General features: G+C 52.1%; 1 protein-coding gene across 1 annotated transcript in view; it reads right to left on the bottom strand.

The window, feature by feature from the left end:
• The window catches only part of LOC119181914 (BBSome complex member BBS2), a 163,729-nt gene that overhangs the window by 30,813 nt on the left and 112,137 nt on the right, over window positions 1-20,779 (bottom strand). The window contains exons 11-12 of the mRNA XM_075876066.1: window positions 17,944-18,072; window positions 17,077-17,214 (exon numbers count right to left, since the gene is read on the bottom strand). Of these exons, the coding sequence (XP_075732181.1) occupies window positions 17,077-17,214; window positions 17,944-18,072 (267 nt within the window). The remainder of the gene's footprint in view (window positions 1-17,076; window positions 17,215-17,943; window positions 18,073-20,779) is intronic.

The raw sequence follows: 20,779 nt of genomic DNA, 5'->3' as shown, positions 1-20,779 counted from the left end.
CACGGTTGGCCGGACACGCGAGTGGCTTTAAGACTTTTCAAAAGTTGTGCCACTCCGCTACCTGGCCTGGCATGAAACGCGACGCCCTCCACTACGCCCGCTCATGCCGCGTGGGCCAATGCATGAAGCCTCGCGGGGGCAAGCCTCCCGGGCTCATGCAGCCGATCGACAGCCAACAACCTTGGCAAGTCGCGGCCTGTGACATTATGGGACCTTTCCCAAGAAGCCGGAGAGGCCATGTTTTTCTCCTGGCTGTCACAGATCCCTTCACGAAGTGGGTCGAACTATTTCCTCTTCGGAAGTTAACGGCACGCGCAATCTGGGACAGGTTGACCGAGGTCTTTACCCGCTTTGGCTTTCCGGCGGGGTCGATCACGAACAATGCGTCCTATTTCACGGCCAAGGTGTTTGTGGATGCGTGTGCTGCCTTTGGCATTAAGCGCCATAAAACAACCACGTATCACCTACAGGCCAACGCGACCGAGCGGATCAACCGGAACCTCAAACTCTTGCTGACAGCCTTTGCGCAGGAACACAGGGATCGGGGTGCCTGTCTCAACGAGATAGGCTTCTCCTTGCGGTCTACGGTCAATCGCTTGACAGGGTACACCTCGCCTTCCTCAACATTGGGAGAGAGCTGCCTAACCCCATGCACCGCGTCCTACGTGGCCGCGGCTGGGCAAGCGCCGCGAAAATCAGCCCGTCTGGCTACGTGGCGGAACTGCACTCACGGATGGACGCGACCCTCAACCTGGCGCGTTCCAACCTAGCAAAAGCGCGAGGTGGTCAGAAGCTCAATACGACCGGTCGCATCGGGATGTCCGTTACGATGTCGGCGATCTCGTCCTCAGGCGCAATCACGTCTTGAGTGACGCCGCCAAAGGCATCTCGGCCACCCTTTCGGCCAAGTGGTTGGGCCCACACCAAGTGCACACCAACGTGTCGCCCCTGGTATACAAGCTGGCTGACTCCCAAGGGAGACCAGTCGGCGGTCCACTTAACGTCTCTGACCTCAAACCTTTTGTTGCCCGCAGCAACGACTTCGGGGAGGGGGAGGCGGTCACTGAACCACAGGGAAATCGGGATAAGGCTCTTTCCAAACCACGCCACCGGTACAACCTGCGAAAACGCACTTAGGCTGATTTTCGACTCCGGCATGTAGCGGGACGTTATCCCCTCCATGTAAGGGAGCGCAGATTTATAGCTGCTGTGCGATTGCCCATCCTGCAGCAACAGTAACGGCTACCTGGCGAGCTTTCTCCCTGGGAACACCATTACACGCGCTGCGCGCGGAATATCCACCCGGTTCCCAGCGCTCCGGGCTGCTCGAGAGAGAAAAGCCCTTTCCCCGGTGGCTCACTCTCTCACTGGGTACCTTTCGTGTAGTCGGCGGGAGAAGGAAAGCGTGCGCCATATTGGCTCACGCAATCTTCAATCCGACGGGGTAGGCTTTCTTTATTTGGCCAGCCTGTCGCGCCTCCGGGGCCGCACCTTCCGTTGCGTTTCTGCTTTTCACCGACACCCCAGCATTCTTGATGTCCTCCTCTAGGGCCCGTTCCTCCAAGAAAAAGCCCGGGAGACCAGCAGCGCACTAGGTCGTTCCGCAGGCACTGGCTGCGTCCATGCCGCCTGCGTCGAATGCTTACCTGCCCCAGCTAACAAGACACCGCCTCGCCGTGAAGTCGCTACGCGCACGTTCCAACAAGGCACTGAGGCCCCGGTCGCCTTCCTGTCGACTCGTCGCTGGTCCAAGCAATGCATAGTCTGGGTGGCGTTAGACCCCCGAGTCCGTCCCGCGTCCTTTCTGCGGACGCACCCTTTCGGACCTGCTTTACGCTTCTGGAGGTGCCTCGATGTCGCCTGTTCTTGAGGCCTCCTACTGTGACCCTTGTGGTGTTCTGCTGGTGCACGAGGCTACCCACCTCCGTTCGCGGGTTCACCAAGTGAAGTCCGGCGGCGACCTTGCCGTCCTGTCCACTTCGGTGGTGCCGCCTGGCCCAAGCCTTCGACCCGCCCTGTCGACCGACTCCGATCAGGCGGTCGTGGCGGCGCTCGTCACGGACTCTTCATTCAAGTCGGCCACCGCTGCTGCGGTGTCTGCCGCCCTCCCGCGGCCCCAGGTTCCTGCTGAGACACAGCCGAACGAAAAGACCGGGGCCCCCGTCGATCTCGTGGACAGCACTGAACTGGACCCTAGTTTTTTCGGTGTTGGTGGATGCTCTTACTACGGCGTCTTCAGGTCGGCCTCGGTCTTAGGAGGGGGGATGTGGGAATCGAGAGCGCCCTCCTACCTGGCGCCTCGTTCCCGAGCTGCCGTGCGCGCGCCGACAGCGTAGCTCGGGTGCGCATAAGCACCGGCATCCGCCATGATCCGACTCGCCCAGAGCGAGAGGCTTCCGGCATCCGCCAGGGCGCCTCTCGGTCTGGGCGAGTCGACCGTCGGCTCTGTCCCGCGCTGGCATGTCCGGGCACGCTACGCTGCTTTGGCCTACGTCACAACGCAGCGCCATTTCCCTTTGGGCGCGCGTGACATCCTCCTCTCCTATGAGCTATGTTACGCCCGACGATTCGCTTGTCGCGGCAGATGCTCTCAGACCTCCACGAGAGGTTGACGCGCTGCTGAGCAGGCGGCTTCTCGTTCGTGCGTTCGACTTTGGCCCTTCTGCGGGAGTCGTCGCGCCCTAGGCAAGCGTACTTGCTCGGTGTTGCGGAGTACCCTATACGGCCTGCAAGCCCGTGAGTGTCGCACTGTGCTGCATCTTGGGTTAATAAACCCGCTGTTCTTGTTTTCCTGCCTCGTGCGTGGTTTCTGCGCCGTGTCGGAGAAAACGACGAACCCGGCCGCAGAGTCGTCGCACGCAGCGGCAGTGGAGGACCTCGCATCCTTACACGATTGCGCTTAGTAGGTAAGCCTAGTGTGAACCTATCTCCACACATTGTATCTCTCCGGCTAAGCGGCGCAGCTCCCGCCATAACCAATGGTAACGAGGGCTGGGGTTGGGGACACGCAATAGGATAGCTAAGAAAAGACATCCGTTGGGTGCTCGAGCTGCCTATTCAGACGCCGCAGAAGCCTCGGAGAGGGCATTGTTAACTCTCCCAAGATTGCCTGCGTCCTGGTCGTTTGAAGCAAAGACATGGGGCGAATTTTCGCTCAGCCGCTGATCTCCCGAAGACACGCCGACAGTGAGTTACGCGAACACAGAGAAGTGTTTACGGCTGTTCCATCGTGCGGAAGCACTCTCGCCCCTTTGGTGCCTTGGATGAATGACTACCGTGCAGCGAGGGCGCGAGCGAATGGGTTTCGATAAGATGGCATTAGCACGGTGATGGTTTCAATGAACGAAGGGGTTCAGACTGTCAACGTGAAGTGCCACCGCAATGCCTTCAGCACAGACAGCGGCAAGCAACTAATACGATGTGGATCATCGTATTAGTTGCCTTGCTGTAGCCGGCGAGCCACTCGCGAGCACCCGTCCGTGCAGAGGTCGACGAGGAAGCACTTCACGTCAGATGGGCCGGCCGAACTGGCGGCTATTTCGCACGTAAGTGTGCGCGTGGCTGACATGTCATTCGGAACCGCGTCGTTGACCGAAACATGCTTCACTTTTGATGTGCTGGCGTCTAATTCAGATCTGGGCGTCTGCCGTGACAGATGGAATCGCGTTTCTGCAAGGACAGTTGGAACAGGTACAGTGTGTGACAGATGCGCGATGCACATGAACGAAAGCTAGATGGTAATTTTGAACTTTAATTCGCACATGAGCGTCGACTTAAGGTCCCATCTAGGGACCTTACGTCGGCTACGCCGGCAGTGTCGCGTATGTGGTAGTGGTTGAGTGAACAAAAAAAGTCACTCATCTGCAACTCTTGCGGGTACCACGGTTCAGCTCAGCTCTTACTTGAAGATGGAAAGAGGGACGCCGAAAGACAGAAAGAAAAGGTAGAGAAAGAGTGTCCGGCAGGTTGTGGGTGCTTTCGTACGTAAAACAGCCGGAAAAACTTCGCACATTTCATCGCGGGTGCGTGCGTGCGTCGCCTGCACGTCACCTACAAGCGTGCACGTCGCCTACAGAGAGGAACCAATAGCGCGCGAGCAATCCTGACGCTGTCACTGGCGTCCTCCTCGCACTCTTTCTTTTCCCCCTTTCGTGTGATGCGGTACCAGCAATTCCAAATACGCGTCCCGGCCCCAAACCATACTTTTGTGGCATCTGCGGAAAGGCCGGCCCCAAACCAGACTTTTGTGGCATCTGTGGAAAGGCGGTGTCGCTCACGGATGGCACCCGTGCTTCTCATGAGTGCACGATAGGTCAAGCTGATTGATTGATTGATATGTGGGGTTTAACGGCCCAAAACCACTATATGATTATGAGAGACGCCGTAGTGGAGGGCTCCGGAAATTTAGACCACCTGGGGTTCTTTAACGTGCACCCAAATCTGAGCACACGGGCCTACAACATTTCCGCCTCCATCGGAAATGCAGCCGCCGCAGCCGGGATACGAACCCGCGCCCTGCGGGTCAGCAGCCGAGTACCTTAGCCACTAGACCACCGCGGCGGGGCGATAGGTCAAGCTGGCCGCAGACGTCGGCGCTGATGGAAATAGGGTTCTCGGTCGTTGCCGCAGGTGGCTCAGCCCGCTGCCATCGTTGCATGGACTCAGACCCACAGCTCAGGGAGATCCATCGTGGGCCGCCCGCGTCCCACAAGGATCTCAGGTGAGCGGCTCGGGTGGGGGAGCCTCGCTGCCTACACCCTCGGGGATCTCCCAACCTAAACCGCCTACCCCTTTCGCTACCGCGCGGGACCAAATTGAAATCCGCAGGTTGCAGCCCCAAGTTGCCTCTTTAATGCAGGCGGTGGAGGCGCTTGCAAACCGCTCGTTTTCACCTAATCCAACACACATTGGACAGGTACCACATGTGATGGATAGTACCGTTTGAGCGCATGGACACCGCGGTGCACCTCGCCCCGCTTGAGGCGCGCCTCGACAGCTTAGAGGTGCAGATAAGAATAAGAATAAGAATAAGATTTTATTTGATCTTGACAACTTCAAGAAAGGTACAGGAGCTAAAGGCGAGCAACGCCTGACAGGGGCCCCGGTACCCGTAACATGTTACAACATCATATTACATGGCATAATAGTAGTTCATTGGCAGTAAACAAAAATATAAAAAAATCGTTACACATTTGATATACAATGCGTTAGGAATACAAAGTCTTTCGCATTCGTACGTCCACATAGTTACTGTGCTATTTTTTTTTTTTTTTTTTTAATAGACAGAGGCATAAGATAACAAAAGGAGTATTGATATCAGCACACAATCAAGCTCAATCAAACGCATGGAATGCAATAGTATACATAGATACATACACATACATCCATATATATATACATATATATATATACATACATATATACACACACATATATATACACATACACACATATATACATACACACATATATATACATACACACACACATACACATATATACACACATACACACACATATACCCACACACACATGTGTTGCAATAGTCATTCTCTCAAAGCCTGTGCAAGTAACAGTTCCTTCACCTTATTTTTAAATGCATTTCTAGTCGTGAAGAATTCAATATGACCTTCTAGCTTATTCAGGATCATTAGTACTTGGTGGCTGGTTGTTTGTGTACCATAGTTAGTCCTGGTTTTTAATGTTCGTCTTCTCTTCAGTCTCATGTCGTATGGGACTTCATTACTGCTGCTGTCGTCTAGATATAGTGCATTGGAATGTATATACTGCAGTAGTTTGAAGTCATAAACTTTGTTTGCTTGAAGCATTTGATATTTTAAAAATAACGGTGACGTGCTTAATTGGTACCATGGCCCCTGATAACTTTCATAAATGCGCAATATCATTTTTTGTAGACGAATAATCCTATTGTAGATGACGTCCATAGTGACCACGATCGAGGATCGGTTGGCTGCCACGCTCCAAACCGTTTTCGACCGCATTCCGGGCACGATAGTTGCTCAGATAACTCAACTCTCTGTTGGGACTCGCCGTTGTTGCGACCGGGGTTTGCAGGCACCGGAGGTCCGGGATGAAGTTGTCGAGGCAGGCGGAAGAGAGACTTGATGAGGGTTTCTTTACATTATATACAAGGTGAGCTCTCGTATATGACGAGCTCTTTCTTACATGGTGAGCTCTCGAATCTGGCGTTCCTCTACATTAGCTCCTTTGGAAAGCCGGGTGGCTTCATTATAAAGGGTATGTTCTCCCCAGATCTCTAGATCAGCGAACACGTGCAGAGGTTACTGTCCAATTACAGATCACACACAGCCGGCGAGGGGGAAGAGCATGCACGGCCCACGTGAACGTCCAATATTGAGCTGTGATCACTGCAATCCAAGGTGGCGTCAGCGGGGCTCTTCCTCGTCGTGTGTGTGCCGCTAGTCAAGGGGTCCCAAACGCTTGACAGCATACATCAAAGGGTCCGCCGAACCGCTCGCCTAATTAGTGGGGCGATTTGCGGCGGTCGCTTCCAAGGAAGATGCTGTAGTTGTTGTCCTCTCTCGAACGGCTTACAGCCTCGTGGCGACACGACGTCTCACCCACCGGCTAGGAGGGACAATGCCTGGTGGTCATAAACAGCCGGCTTGTCGGCTACTTGTTTGAAGATCCAAAGAGCGCCGCTCCCTCATCAGCTACGGTGCTAGTCACAACACCGTCCTAAGCTTAAGCGGGTGTCTCAATCTCCAGCGCGCCGACCTTTTTCCCAGGTAGCCGAGGTAGACGCGCACTCTGGCAGTTCGACTGCGACCTCGCAAGCGAGCACAAGATCGAGCAATAAAACCTCTATGGCCCACTTGGCTCTCCCGGAGATCGCCCAGACGTTCAGTTCTCATGATGGTGGGCATTGGCTCTAGATCGTGCCGCCTCCGTTCAAATTCGGACCCTTTTACAATGCTACAGTGGAATATTGCCGGGAATTTAAGACACGCACTAAGCAGGCTGCTCTCCGGCTCCATCTAGAATCCTATACGCATTTTCCCGAGGTAGTTCTCACAAATTATACTGTGTACAAAGGTATGCGCAAACCGCACTCTGCCTGTACAGAAATTACACCGCCAACCTGGTAAATCTCGACTGCGATCCGCTTCACGCCTACGTTATGACTCTTCCCACTTCGGAAGCAGGACCCGTCAGTACATATTCGAAACATCTACAGTTATCCGAAATTGCCTAATGTAACTTACGCTGATGTTCTTAGCAAAGCCCTTACCGTGGCCGGCAGGGAGCCGCTAGTCATTGTAGGCGACTTTAACGCACCTAGTCCTCACTGGGGTGACCCTAAGGAGGATCGGCGTGGAAGAAAGTTGGCGAAACTTATTTTCACCCTGGGCCCCACTATCCTTACGGGCGCTGCACACCCGACCCGTATTGGTAACTCTGTAACTCGATACACATGTCCTGATCTCACTCTTACCAAGCACGCCAAGTATGCAGAATGGTTAAACACTCAGGAAACCCCCTGCAGTGACCACTGCATTCTTCTAACTACAATTCGGACACATCCCCTTACCTGTCCCCACCACCAAGCGAAACTTCCGAACTGATACAAGTTCCGTTCGGAGTACACGACTCTGGCACCCATAGCTCAACAAGGTTAGGCCTCTTGGTCTCACCACCTTGTGACGTCACTTCGCCAAACAGAACAGACGATTGAGCTCTCACAAGCCACTCCGGCGGTGGATAACCATCTCGTGCGGCTCTGGGAGGCTCGACATAGCCTATCCGCCGATGGCTCCGACAAAAGCATAATCGTCAGCTCGAAATCCGCATAGCATCGCTCACTCAGGAAGCAGCCGGGCACGCGGCCCACCTCTCTGACTCCAATTGGGTTGAACGCTGCAACGATGCCGCCAAGCATATGTCAAACCGTAACACGTGGCGTTTCTTCAGGGCCCTCATCGACCCTAGCCAAATGCGCACATAACGCAAAAGCATCTTAAACGCGCACTACACCCCTACGCAGGTGACGCGGATAAATTGGCACAGTCCCTTAGGGATAAATATCTCTGTGGCCAGCAGGACCCCATCGGACCAGCGTTCTCATATTGCCACAGGAAATTACCATTGCTCCGCGCAACGTGGACGTTGGGAACCAGTGAAACGCTAACGGCACGACTACGAGCGACGAAGCCAGCCGCAATGCACGAGCCGGCCCTGCATGCGCCCGGTACTCCGCCGAACAGCCAACGCGCGTGAAGAAGAAGAGAACGAGGGTGCTCGAGGCAGAGGCTCACGAGGACTACCGCCCTTGGATCTTCTTGATTGCTGTGCCTCGTTCACTTTGGGCACAAGTTCGCCCTTAATAAACCGTGTAAATAGGACATCGTTGTTGGGAGGCTGCTACATTCGTTACATTTTCTGGTGGAGGGGCTGGGTAGATGATTCCAACTCCCACGAGAAAGCGAAGTCCAAGCCCTGACCATCCGCAAGCCGTGGAGCTTACGCCGGTGCACCAACGGATCAGTCGCCGTATTCGAGGGTATTCACCAGAATTGGACCACTTCCCCCTGTGCCAAGGGCATCAGCGACGGAAACAAGAAACGCCACCACCATGACTAGCCAAGTTGCACCATCACAGCTCATTGTCAGCCAGCCCGTCATACCGAAGGTGTTCCATGGTGACCCGTTCGAGGACGCCGAAGACTGGCTGGATCATTTCGAGAGGGTGGCGAACATAAGCCAATGGAATGAAGCAGGCAATTTGCGCAACGTATACGTCTCTTTGGAAGACGCAGCGCGAGTGTGGTACGAAAACCATGACGCATCTTTGACGTCCTGGGAAGAGTTCCGGCGGCAGCTACTGTGTACGTTTGGCAACAATGATCGCCGGGAAAAGGCAGAAGCAGCTCTTCGTGCACGGAATCAACGCACAAATGAGACTGTCACTATGTGCATAGAAGACATGTCCCGCCTGTTCAAGCGAGCTGATCCCAACATGACTGAAGACAAGAAGGTGCGTCATCTCATGCATGGGGTAAAACAAGAGCTGTTCGCAGGACTCGTTCGCAATCCGCCGCGCACTGTTGCCGAGTTTCGGTCGGAAGCAGCAACAATAGAAACGACGCTGCAGCAGAGAGCCCGGCAATACAATCGTGACGTAGCCTTGTACATCAGCAGGGGTCTTCTCGGCAAACGTTGCCGATAATCTTGACACTCTGCGGGAGCTCGTTCGGTCAGTTGTCAGGGAGGAACTACGCAAGCTGCAGCCACCCGCTTCACCGGAGCTGTCTATTGCGGATGTTGTCCGAGAAGAAATTCGGCAGGCCATACGGGAGCCGCAAAGGGATGCACCACCGACACGACGCGCGGTAACTTATTCTGAGGTGCTCAGGCGGCCTGCTGTCCACTGTTCGCCTATCGAGACACCTAGTACTTACGCACCGACAACACGTAGCCCGCGCCATATCGTAGAGGCAACTCGCAGCGCACCTCTTCCGACAGAGACAAGACCTCGGAAAAGCGATGTATGGCGAGATGCGGAACGTAGGCCCCTGTGCTTCCACTGTGGAGAGGCTGGCCATTTTTACCGGTTTTGCCGATATCGTCAAGCTGGTCTTCGAGGATTTGCAGTCAACGCACCGTGTCCGCGAAACGGCGAAAGGCCGTCCGACATCGAGGAATACCTGTGCTCACGTCAGAGCTTGGACCTGCATCGTCGTCACCAGCCGCGGTCACCACCCCCTCTACGTCAGCGCTCGCCTAGCCCCTGTGCCTTTCCAAACGCACCTAGGCATCGTTCGCCTAGTCCAAACACGGGAAACTGAAGTGGGCGACCTGTGGAGGCGAGGCCGCTAGTGATTCGAAATACGAAGATCCTCCACTGCGACACCAGCGTGACGACGACGACGACTGTCTCCAGGTGAAGAAGTGCAGTAATGAGAAGATAACTTCAGACTTGCCGTTGGTAACTGACGGGCTAGAGCTCACGGCTTTAATCGATACCGGTGCGGAGAACTCTATGATAAGCTACGATTTAGCGAAGTGCCTCAGGAAAGTTCTGACCGAATGGAGTGGCATGATGATGGATGGTAGCGCAGACAACGAACACGGACAAGAGAAGGCACATAGACACAACTGCGCTACCATCCATCATCATGCAACCATACCAACAAGCCCAAATCGCCACCCTCATCGAATGGAGTGGACCTCAAGTACGTACGGCAGGCGGTCACCTTATTACGCCTCTCGGCAGATGCGCCGTAAGAGTTGAGATACGAGGTTTCACTTACGTTGGTGACTTTGTTGTCCTGCCCGTATGTTCAAGAGAAGTTATACTCGGAATGGATTTTCTGCAAGCAAATGGTGCCATTATTAATTTGCAGAGGTCCAGCGTATCATTTTCGACGGAACGAGCTCTAAAGGTAGCTCGAGCAGACGAGCAATACACCACTCCACTGCGCATCATCGATGATGATGTGACTGTACTGCCGCAGAGCAGTGTAATGGTTCTAGTCAGAAATGATACGTTTGGTGACTACGAAGGTGTGGCAGACAGCAACATGGATGTTTTCCTGAAAAGAGGTGTTTGTGTGGCACGAGGGATTATCCAGCTACGAAACGGGTACGCAGACGTCCTCCTGACAAATTTTGGGAACGAAGGTTTGTGAAGCCACAGAAATATGCAGCCTTGAAACAACGTCAACTGATATGAAACCAACATCTGATGTCTGCGACGTAATATCCGTAAATCCCAATCTTTCAGTGATCCAACGTCAACAGCTATACGACCTTGTACGGGAATTTGGCAGCTGTTTCTCCAATAGTTCAAAGGTATGACGAACAACCATTGCAAAACACAGGATCGTAACAGACGAGACAACCAGGCCGGTACGCCAGCACCTGTACCGCGTTTCACCAAAATAAAGGGAAGTCATCAAGAATGAACTACAGGAGATGCTTGAAGATGATGTTATTCAACCATCTAGCAGTCTGTGGGCATCTCCTGTAGTACTTGTCAAGAAGAAGGATAACATGCTAAGGTTTTGCGTCGACTACCGGAAATTAAATGCTGTGACTAAACGGGATGTATATCTCCTCCCGCGTATTGACGACACATTAGACAGACTTCGGTGTGCCAAGTTCTTTTCATCACTAGATCTGAAAAGTGGATACTGGCAGATCGAAGTTGATGAACGTGATCGCGAGAAGGCTGCTTTTGTTGCTCCGGACGGACTCTATGAATTCAAGGCTCTCCCTTTTGGTCTCTGTTGTGCGCCGGCAACGTTCCAACGCATGATGGACACTGTACCTTCCGGATTGAAGTGGCGGTGTTGCTTTGTGTACTTTGACGACGTGGTCATCTTCGCCGCTACATTCGAGGATCATATCAAGTGCCTGCGAACAGTGTTAAAAGCAATCCGTTCGGCAGATTTAACCATCAAGTCAGAGAAGTGCCAATTCGGTCTCGAAGAGCTTCGATTCCTTGGGCACGTTGTCAGCGCCCACGGTGTGCGCCCTGATCCCGAAAAGACAGCCGCCGTTTCAAGGTGCCCGGTGCCAGCAGACAAAAAGTCAGTACGGATATTCCTAGGTCTCTGTGCTTACTACTGACGATTTGTCAAAAATTTCTCGCAGATTGCAGAACCCTTGAGGAAACTTACGAGAGAAGATGTACCTTTCCAGTGGGAAACAGAGCAACAAAGCGCCTTCAACGAATTAAGAAAACGGTTGCAAGAGCCCCCAATCCTTTCTCATTTCGATGAAACAGCTGACACGGAAATACACACAGACGCCAGCAACATCGGCCTAGGATGCATCCTAATACAGTGGCAGAATGGCGAAGAAAAGGTGATAGCATACGCCAGCCGAACTCTAACAAAGGCGGAAACCAGTTATTCGACCACAGAGAAAGAATGCCTTGCCGTCATCTGGGCCATCAGTAAGTTTCGACCTTACTTGTATGGTAGACCATTCAAGGCAGTCAACGATCACCATGCCCTTTGCTGGCTCGCCAACCTCAAGGACCCGTCCGGACGACTAGGAAGGTGGAGCCTCAGACTGCAAGAATTTGACATAACTGTGGTATACCGATCTGGCAGGAAGCATACCGACGCCGACTGTTTGTCACGGGCACCTGCAGACACAGCACTATCAGATGAAGAGGACTTTCCATTCGTGGCTGTTGTCGAGACTTCTCAGATAGCTGAAATTCAACATGCGGACGAAGAATTGCTCCCGCTCATCAAACACCTGATAGGAGCTGACGTACAAGTACCTCGCATATTTTCTCGAAGCCTCGCATCGTTCTGCCTCCGAGGAAATGTCTTCTACAAGAGAAACTTTAAACCCAACCGTGAAAAGTTTCTGCTTGTTGTTCCCGCAACTATGCGGCAAGAAATATTACAAGCGTGCCACGATGAGCCTACGTATGGACATTTGGGTGTCACTCGAACGCTTGCACGAATTAGTCAGCATTATTATTGGCCCAAGCTATTGTCTTCAGTACAGCGCTATGTCAGAACATGCCGCGAGTGCCAAAGACGGAAAGCGACTCGTGCTAAGCCAGCGGGCCTTCTGCACCCGATAGACCCACCGAAAGCACCCTTCCAACAAGTTGGAATGTACCTCCTTGGACCATTCTCGACATCTTTACTTGGCAAGAAGTGGATCGTTGTAGCGACTGATTATTTAACGAGATACGTGGAAACAGACTCCTTGCATCGAGGAACGGCAGCTGAGGTCGCCAAATTCTTTGTACAGAGCATAGTGCTACGGCATGGCGCTCCAACTGTTGTAATCACCGATCGCGGACCGGCTTTCACGGCGGAACTCATGGAATGCCTGCTGAACATAACCCACACTGTTCACTGGAAAACTACCGCATATCACCCTCAAAGCAACGGCCTGACTGAACGCCTTAACAGAACTCTAGCTGACATGATATCTATGTATGTGGACGTCGAGCACAAAAAGTGGGACGAAATTTTACCATACTTCACCTTCGCCTATAACACCGCCGTACAAGAGACTACCAAGATTACCCCGTTTCAACTAGTTTACGGTCGTGTAGTTAACACAACACTGGGTGCTATGTTACCTATAGATCAAGATGACTACCCTTCTGATCTCGATGACTATAGAGAGAGAGCGGAGGAGGCCCGCCAATTAGCAAGGTACCGAATATGTCACCAACAACGAATCGATGCCGACCGCTACAACCGAGGAAGACGTGAAACACGGTATGAGGTGACAAAGTGTGGATATGGATCCCAGTACGACGACTAGGCCTGTCTCAAAAACTCATTTGTCGATATTTCGGTCCTTACGAGGTAGTACAGCGACTCAGCGACCTCGTTTATGAAGTCAAGCCTACAGGACATGGGCATTCTAAACGGCGCAATCCCACCGAGCGTGTACACATTGTGTGCATGAAACCGTACTACGACCGGTACGAAAACTAGCCACCCCACTTGCTTGCTGTACAACCATTTCCCTCTTACAAACCTTCCGAGACGGAAACGCTGCATACATTATCATCGAAAGCATCGGGGCGATGCCTCTTGAGAGGGGGGATAAATCTACAGGAAATTACCATTGCTCCGCGCAACGCGGACGTTGGGAACCAGTGAAATGCTAACGGCACGACTACGAGCGACGAAGCCAGCCGCAATGCACGAGCCGGCCCTGCATGCGCCCGGTACTCCGCCGAACAGCCAACGCTCGTGAAGAAGAAGAGAACGAGGGCGCTCGAGGCAGAGGCTCACGAGGACTACCGCCCTTGGATCTTCTTGATTGCTGTGCCTCGTTCACTTTGGGCACAAGTTCGCCCTTAATAAACCGTGTAAATAGAACATTGTTGTTGTGAGGCTGCTACATTCGTTACAATATGCAGGCTTGGAGAACGCAGACTTGGATCGTTGCTTTGAACTCCATGATCTGAAGGCGGCCCTGTCCAAAATGAAGCGAGGAACGGCGCCGGGTAGGGGTCGAGTGACGGTTAGGCTTCTAGCCAACCTCCCAGACCCGGCATATCATCAGCTCCTCGACTGCTTCAATCAAATTCGGGAGGGGCATTAACGACTGCCATTTGATTGGAAAATGGATTTGGTAACATTTATTCCCAAACCAGGCAAGTCTATAAACATCGAAAATCTACGACCCATTTTTTTGACCTCGTGTGTGGGGAAGCTTATGGAAACGATGGTTAGGGATCGGCTGTCCGACTACCTCGAGACCCGGCACATCTTTGCCGACACTATGTACGGTTTTCGACAGCATTGCTCTGCTCAGGACATACTCCTTCAACTCTATCGTGACGTCATTGAGCCGATCAAGCATCCCAGCAATGATAAGGTAGTCCTCGCCTTGGATATCAAAGGGGCTTTTGATAACGTCACCCACGAAATCATTCTTACCTATCTGTCCCAAACAGACTCTGGGCATAATGCTTTCAGGTACATCAGTTCCCGACGGAACGGCAGACGTACCCCTGCATCCAAGACAGGGAGCATGGCCCATATTCTCTGGGTACTCGAGGAACACCACAGGGAGTGGTCCTCTCCCCCCTTCTGTTTAACCTCGCCATGGCTCATCTCCCCCCACTGCTGAAGGGTATTCCCGGCGAACGCCAAGCTATGCACGCCGATTATATCATGCTGTGGGCAACCCAGGGTTTCTTTGGCAGCATTGAGGCCAGCTTGCAACAAGCAGCGTCGGTCGTGGAGGACTGCGCCCGTCGCTGCGGCCTCGAATGCTCTCCAACGAAATTTGAGTATGTACACCTTCGCTCCGAACCCAAAGACACGACAGAAATCCTGATTTCGTTGCGCACCGGGCTAATCGCGGAATGTGAAGAAATCCGCGCCTTGGGGCTTTTTATACACAAGAGCAGAAAAGCTGACACAACCCTGCGCAAGCTACGTACGGTCGGAGATCAGGTAGGCCGCATGGTTCGTCGGATCTCGAAAAAGCGAGGGGGTCTCCGAAGCAGCGACACTCTGCGCCTTGCCAACGCTTTCGTGACCAGTCGGATTCTGTATTCGACACCCTACCTACGTTTGCGCCAATGTGACGTAAACACACTCGAATGCATTCTTTGCAAGTTATACAAGCGCGCCCTAGAACTTCCGATCTCGACGTCTAACCAACGCCTTGCAGATTTGGGTATGACAAACACGTACAGGGAACTCAGGTCCATCTCAACAACCAGTACCTGCGGCTTACCAAGTCGCACACGGGGAGATGTCTCTTACACCGCCTCCATATATCCTACACCTATCAGGCAGAAGAGCGGACCACGATCCCCGAGGAGTGGCGTAGTGCGTTGGTTATTCAGCCTCTGCTCCACAACATGGCTAGGAATACTCACGAAGGCAGGCGAACTGCGCGAGTTACAGCCTTGCAAGGACGCTATGGGTCCCGTTTTGGAGTATTCTACACGGACGCGTCTGGCCCTCACCACTGGGGGTAGTACATAGCAGCGGTAGTCCATCAAAACATTTCCGTTCAATGGCTCACTTTTGAGCCCCAGACATTACTCACGCGGAGGAAGTCGCCATAGCTCTCGCCGCAGCGGACCCCGCATCTAAGATCATCATTACCAATTCGCGAAGTGCGTGTCGAAATTTTACAAAAGGTCGCACCACCAGTCGCGCCGCTCGAATACTGAAGGGACAGTGTTATTATCTAGACAGCCCAAACACACTTTCAGTGATATAGTTGGTAACGAGGCTGCCAATGCCTCAGCCCGCGCACTTGATTACCGGTAACCTCCTCGTCCTCTATCACCTGACGATTCAGAACCTAATACGGTCACCTCCTTTCGCGAAATTACAGCCATGTACAGATCGAACAGGCTCCGATTTCCACCCCCCGGCGACGGGCCTAAATAAGGCGGACGAGCGCTGGCTGTTACGCCTTTACACCAACACACTATTGTGCCCGGCAATACTTAGGCATTTCAATCCGGCTTTCTCAGGGGAATGCCCACACTGTGATCATCCGCTTGCGGACACTTTCTACATGATGTGGGCATGTCCATCTCACCCGGCGGTCCCCCCAATCACTTCCTTTTCACCCCCAACCCGAGAGAGCTGAGAAGCTGCCCTGCTCGACCTTGGAGGGTCGAAGAGCCTTCGTGGCCAGGGCGCGTGCCTCCGCGGAAGCCACAGGTGTCTCGGACTAGGGACTCCTATAGAGTTTATACAGGGTCGGGCCTTATGCCCGCCTCTATCTCTCTTACTTGTAAATAGTATGAATAAATGTTTTTCACCACCACCACCTTGATGCACGGAATGTTTTCTATTTAGTGGAGCTAGTTCAATTACTAGTGATTAATTGTAGGCTGACACTTGAACGTCATTAGGAACATTTTGCCATGTCCTACTGTGGCGCATGTGTTCTCGTGCATTTACACTCATTTTTCGGTAAGTGGGGCCCTCCTGTTCATAATGTTGTTGTTTTAGACGATGCCATGCGTTGAGCTTTCACTCTTATTTAAATTATTTGACTTTAGTGTCGCCTTAATTGTCAGTCAGAGAACGCGGCAATGCCTACCTTGACTCGCCACGTTGTGGTTATTGTGCTCAGCCGCAGGTTAAGGCGGCTGAATTTTCGACGGAGGCGATAACGACTGCGGCCCGTGTGCTTATATTTAGGTGTCCACCTCCCGGTGGTTGAAATTCCTGGAGTCATCCGGCTTCTTTCACAATCACGTCTTGGTTATGACAAGTTGAGCCCCCATTGTTGTTGTTGTTGTTGTTGTTGTTGTTGTTGTTGTTGTTGACACGTACCAACTGGCCCAGCTAACCGCTCTTATAAAATTTTCTCCAAACAAAGGGAGCGTTTTATAAAAAAATATTTATCTGGTTCCAATTCATGCCGACGTTTGGCGTCAAGTGATAATAGAGGATGAAATCAAAATGTACTAATGTAGTGCGAATCTGTCAGTGATGTACAACTATTCGTAGAAAAACGGCAAAGCAGTCATCAACAACGCATATATACGCAGTCACAATGAGAATGTTCCAACGCATGCTTATAGTGGCAGTAGGCGGGCGGCAAATACGCGCCCACCTTGTCGACCAAGGATCCCAGACGTTCATACTCGTCAGGGAAGTGGGCCCTCGACTCGAGATCCTCGATCTCCAGGTACGCGGCTAGCGACTGCACCATGTCGGCAGCCACGTCCATCAGGCCCGTCTCGATGCTCACCTGTACATCAGCAGTTATGAAGAACACTTGTCGCCGTTGTAGTCAAGAAACTTGGTGGTATGCTGAAGGTCGTTTTTCTTTATTAGTGAGCACTAACGGACAGTGATGCCATGAAATGTATAAGGGATATGTTAAACGTGAAGCAGGAAGAGAGGATGAAAAGATAACATGCCACTGAGCGAACCTGCGAATAACGCGTCCGACGCTCTACCAACTGCTGAGCTACGGCGGCGGTCGTCGGCTTAATGGGGGTACACATGTGTGCATGCAAACCTATAAGTGCCGCTGACTAACACTCTTATCGGTTTATAACAGCGCCGAGTGTGCAACACTTTTTTCTGCTTGCTTTATTGTTTGTAAGTGATCATTAACCTTGGCGGTATCTTGCGAGACCTGTCGAGGCACTGCGAGATTCGGCCAGACCGTCAGCAATGTCGTGATGGGACGGTTAGGGCGGCACCAACGACGTCATCGCGTGGCATTCCCGGGGTTTGTGCAGCAATAGTGGGTTAGATGCAGAAAGCGGGTGCGATAATCGACGGAGAAGGTTAGAGTAATTTAGCGAGTGTTTTGTAACATCGTACGCTTTCGTATTTCTCTCTATTGCTGCCTGGAATGTCAGTTTTTGTTTGAAAAAACATCTGCTGTCTAACAGGCATCTGCGATATGCATAGGCCAACCATGGCTTCCTTCCTATCTAAGAAGAGACCGATAGCCCTTGGTGCTTACCTCCCCGCTAGTCTGCACGTCGATGGTGATCGGCTTCAGGCATCGCAGTGCGAGGAAGCTCACCCTGAAGGAGTCCTGGTACTGCAGCTCCTCGGCCAAAAGGAAGTTCTGATTCACCCACGACGCCACCTGCGGGGACATATGTACAATAGTCGGTCTTAACGTCTTGGCTGATCTTTCCTTGGCGCATTCCAACGACAGCCTGCCACAAAGCGACGCCATGGCGGAAGCGACGACCTTTCGTCGCTCGGCAGACTGTCTTCGTCAATGGGCGGCGCATGTGTGGCTTCGTGAGGTTAAATCCAAGCGGTGCGAATCTGATGGCGGTGAACGCGGACACCCGACGTCTTACCTCGCTCCTATTGGCAAGTCAGTCAAACGTTGCTCACATACGCCGACGACGCGCATCATATGACCGGGCACTCATCACTGCTCTAAAGTAAGTGCCGACGTTACGTAAGGTCTGACCATTAGCTACATCTTACATGCCAGTATTGTCTACATGCCTGAAAAGCCCACAGTTCGCGCCCAACTAAACTGTGTCGGGCGCTTCGTTCGCGCAGACACATTGCGGCGCGGTGCCAGAAATATGCAATGTTAAGTCAAGGTTGTCATTTTTTAAATGCGGAACATTTGTCGCACCTACTCGCAAATCCGACTTCGGCGGTGTCGTCTACACCTTGACTGCGCATGCTCTCGTCTTGTGCCAACTGTCGCTTTGCTTGGCTCGAGTAGATGCGATGGAAGCAACAGTATATACCTTCAACCGTTTAGTGAGGCACTACCCAACATCAGCGTCCCACCACTCTCTGAAGGCAACGCTTCTCTGTCATTCAATAAATAAGGATAATAAAGACGAAAAAAATTCGGCAGATCCCATGTATCCGGGAATCGCCGTTATGTGAAGCATGCCAAGGGAAGCTGACCCTGTTGCAATTTTTTTATTATGTGACACGTCATGAAATGGCGCAAAATACTAGTACAAATGTTGCACACACAGACATATGTTGAAGAGTTGCAGATGTTTGTACAACCAGTTGTTTGCACTTGCGCAACGATGCCAACTGGAACATGCGTATTAGCAACACCAGAAGCTGATATGAAGCGCTGATGCTCGCGAGGATGCTGGCCCTAGACACTGCTACATAAATCAACTTCAGCGCAAGGCAACTAACCGCAAGTGACGTTAGCCCGCGGTGGCGGCTGTATCAAAGGAGTACACATGTAATGTTTTTTAAGATTGGGTAGGCAGTTCTACAACCAGTATTGACGTTTCACGAAGATTAGCGTCTATTTGAATAGTAGTTCCGAGACCTAGCTTAGCTCTGTGGTAAAATGTTTCATTGCCACGCAGAATGCTTCGGTTCAATTCCAGCTGGGACCCTGACATTTATTCTTTGCATTTGTTGGGTCGACGCTACCGATGCCGGGTATTTCTTAACGCTTATATTGCCCATGTGCGTTCTCGTCGTTCCTGGGTAGATACCAAGTGTCAATAATCTGTGCCAGATACCCGCATACCAGCGGCACATACCCGCCCATGTGTATGTGCCACTGCCTGGTGGGAAGTGTTTTACGACCTGCGCGACGGGATTGTGACATTATGCATGCCATGACCAGCGCGTCTTAAAGTTGTCAAACCAGCTCGCCCTCTCATGCTAATTTTGGTTCACGCCAAGTTAAGGGGGTGACCACGAGAGCACCCAAACGTAAGCGGATAGATAGATAGATAGATAGATAGATAGATAGATACTCTGAAAGTCGCCGAAGTTCGCTAAGAAATGCTTCGCATTTAATATCAATTATGCATTCCCAAACTATACCCCATTACGCAACATTCATGCGATACCCCCACCATTATGCGACGCATTTACTCGAGTTTCTCCCGTGGCGAAATGCGGGTGGCTCTTTCTTTTATTATTAATGCTTCGTAATGTGTCACCGTTAAGCACGGCATTATCTTGAGCGTCACGTGTGAGCGAGCTGCTCAGTCACTAGAAGTGCGAATACAAATTAAGGGACCTTAAAGCTTCGCCTTCAGGAGTTGAACGCGATAGCGACATCATGTTCCTAGTGCGTACTTCAAACACTTAGTGCATGAAACTTTTCCGAATTTGCTCTGGGCAACGAACGCCTTCTCACATGCATGCATGTTACTGGCCTATAGGGCGCCTCCACAATAAAGGGTGGCGCAGTGCATTGTGGGTAATTCGCCATTTTGAAGCCAAGCGAGAAAATAAACTTTGTTAAAATTCGATAACAGTACGCGCAGGTAGCAGACCGAGGGGATCCCGTGGGGACCGTTATGTCTCCCGCAAATCCTGGCCGTCAGTGCGAGCTGAGTGGAGAACAAAATCTCCCATCGCTCAAGGAATGTTTGTGGAATGGAAGGTGCCTTCTTTGAGGTCTCGGCTATAGTTTGTGCCTCTTTCCGTCTTCCAGAAAGGGCACAATGTTCCGCCGGGTCTAGATTCGATGTAACCGTAAACTGAGAACGGGGTGCTCTAGCAATCCTGCCTGCGTGCGCCACAGCATTGTTCGCTGTTGCCTGGTTAGTTGCCGATTTACTCGCCCACAGAGAAACTGCTGGAAATGAGCGCCCACAATACGGTAAAGGAGCTGATTGAGGCTCACTTTTTTTATTAACCAAACGCCTATAGTCAAACGGAGCATGGCCGGACCGTCCTAAGAAAAATAGGACGGCAGATAGAGCCACTGCGAGCCATGACGGGCCTCCAGAGCAGTGCAAAGAGGCCATTCTAACCAATCGCCATTCCCGGGGACCCGGCGGAGGACGAATAGAGACGGATCGAGCCAAGAGGTGCGACAGCTGGAC

This window comes from Rhipicephalus microplus, chromosome 10, assembly GCF_043290135.1.
Source record: "Rhipicephalus microplus isolate Deutch F79 chromosome 10, USDA_Rmic, whole genome shotgun sequence".
Taxonomy (NCBI): domain Eukaryota; kingdom Metazoa; phylum Arthropoda; class Arachnida; order Ixodida; family Ixodidae; genus Rhipicephalus; species Rhipicephalus microplus.
This window is presented reverse-complemented; position numbering and strand designations above follow the sequence as displayed.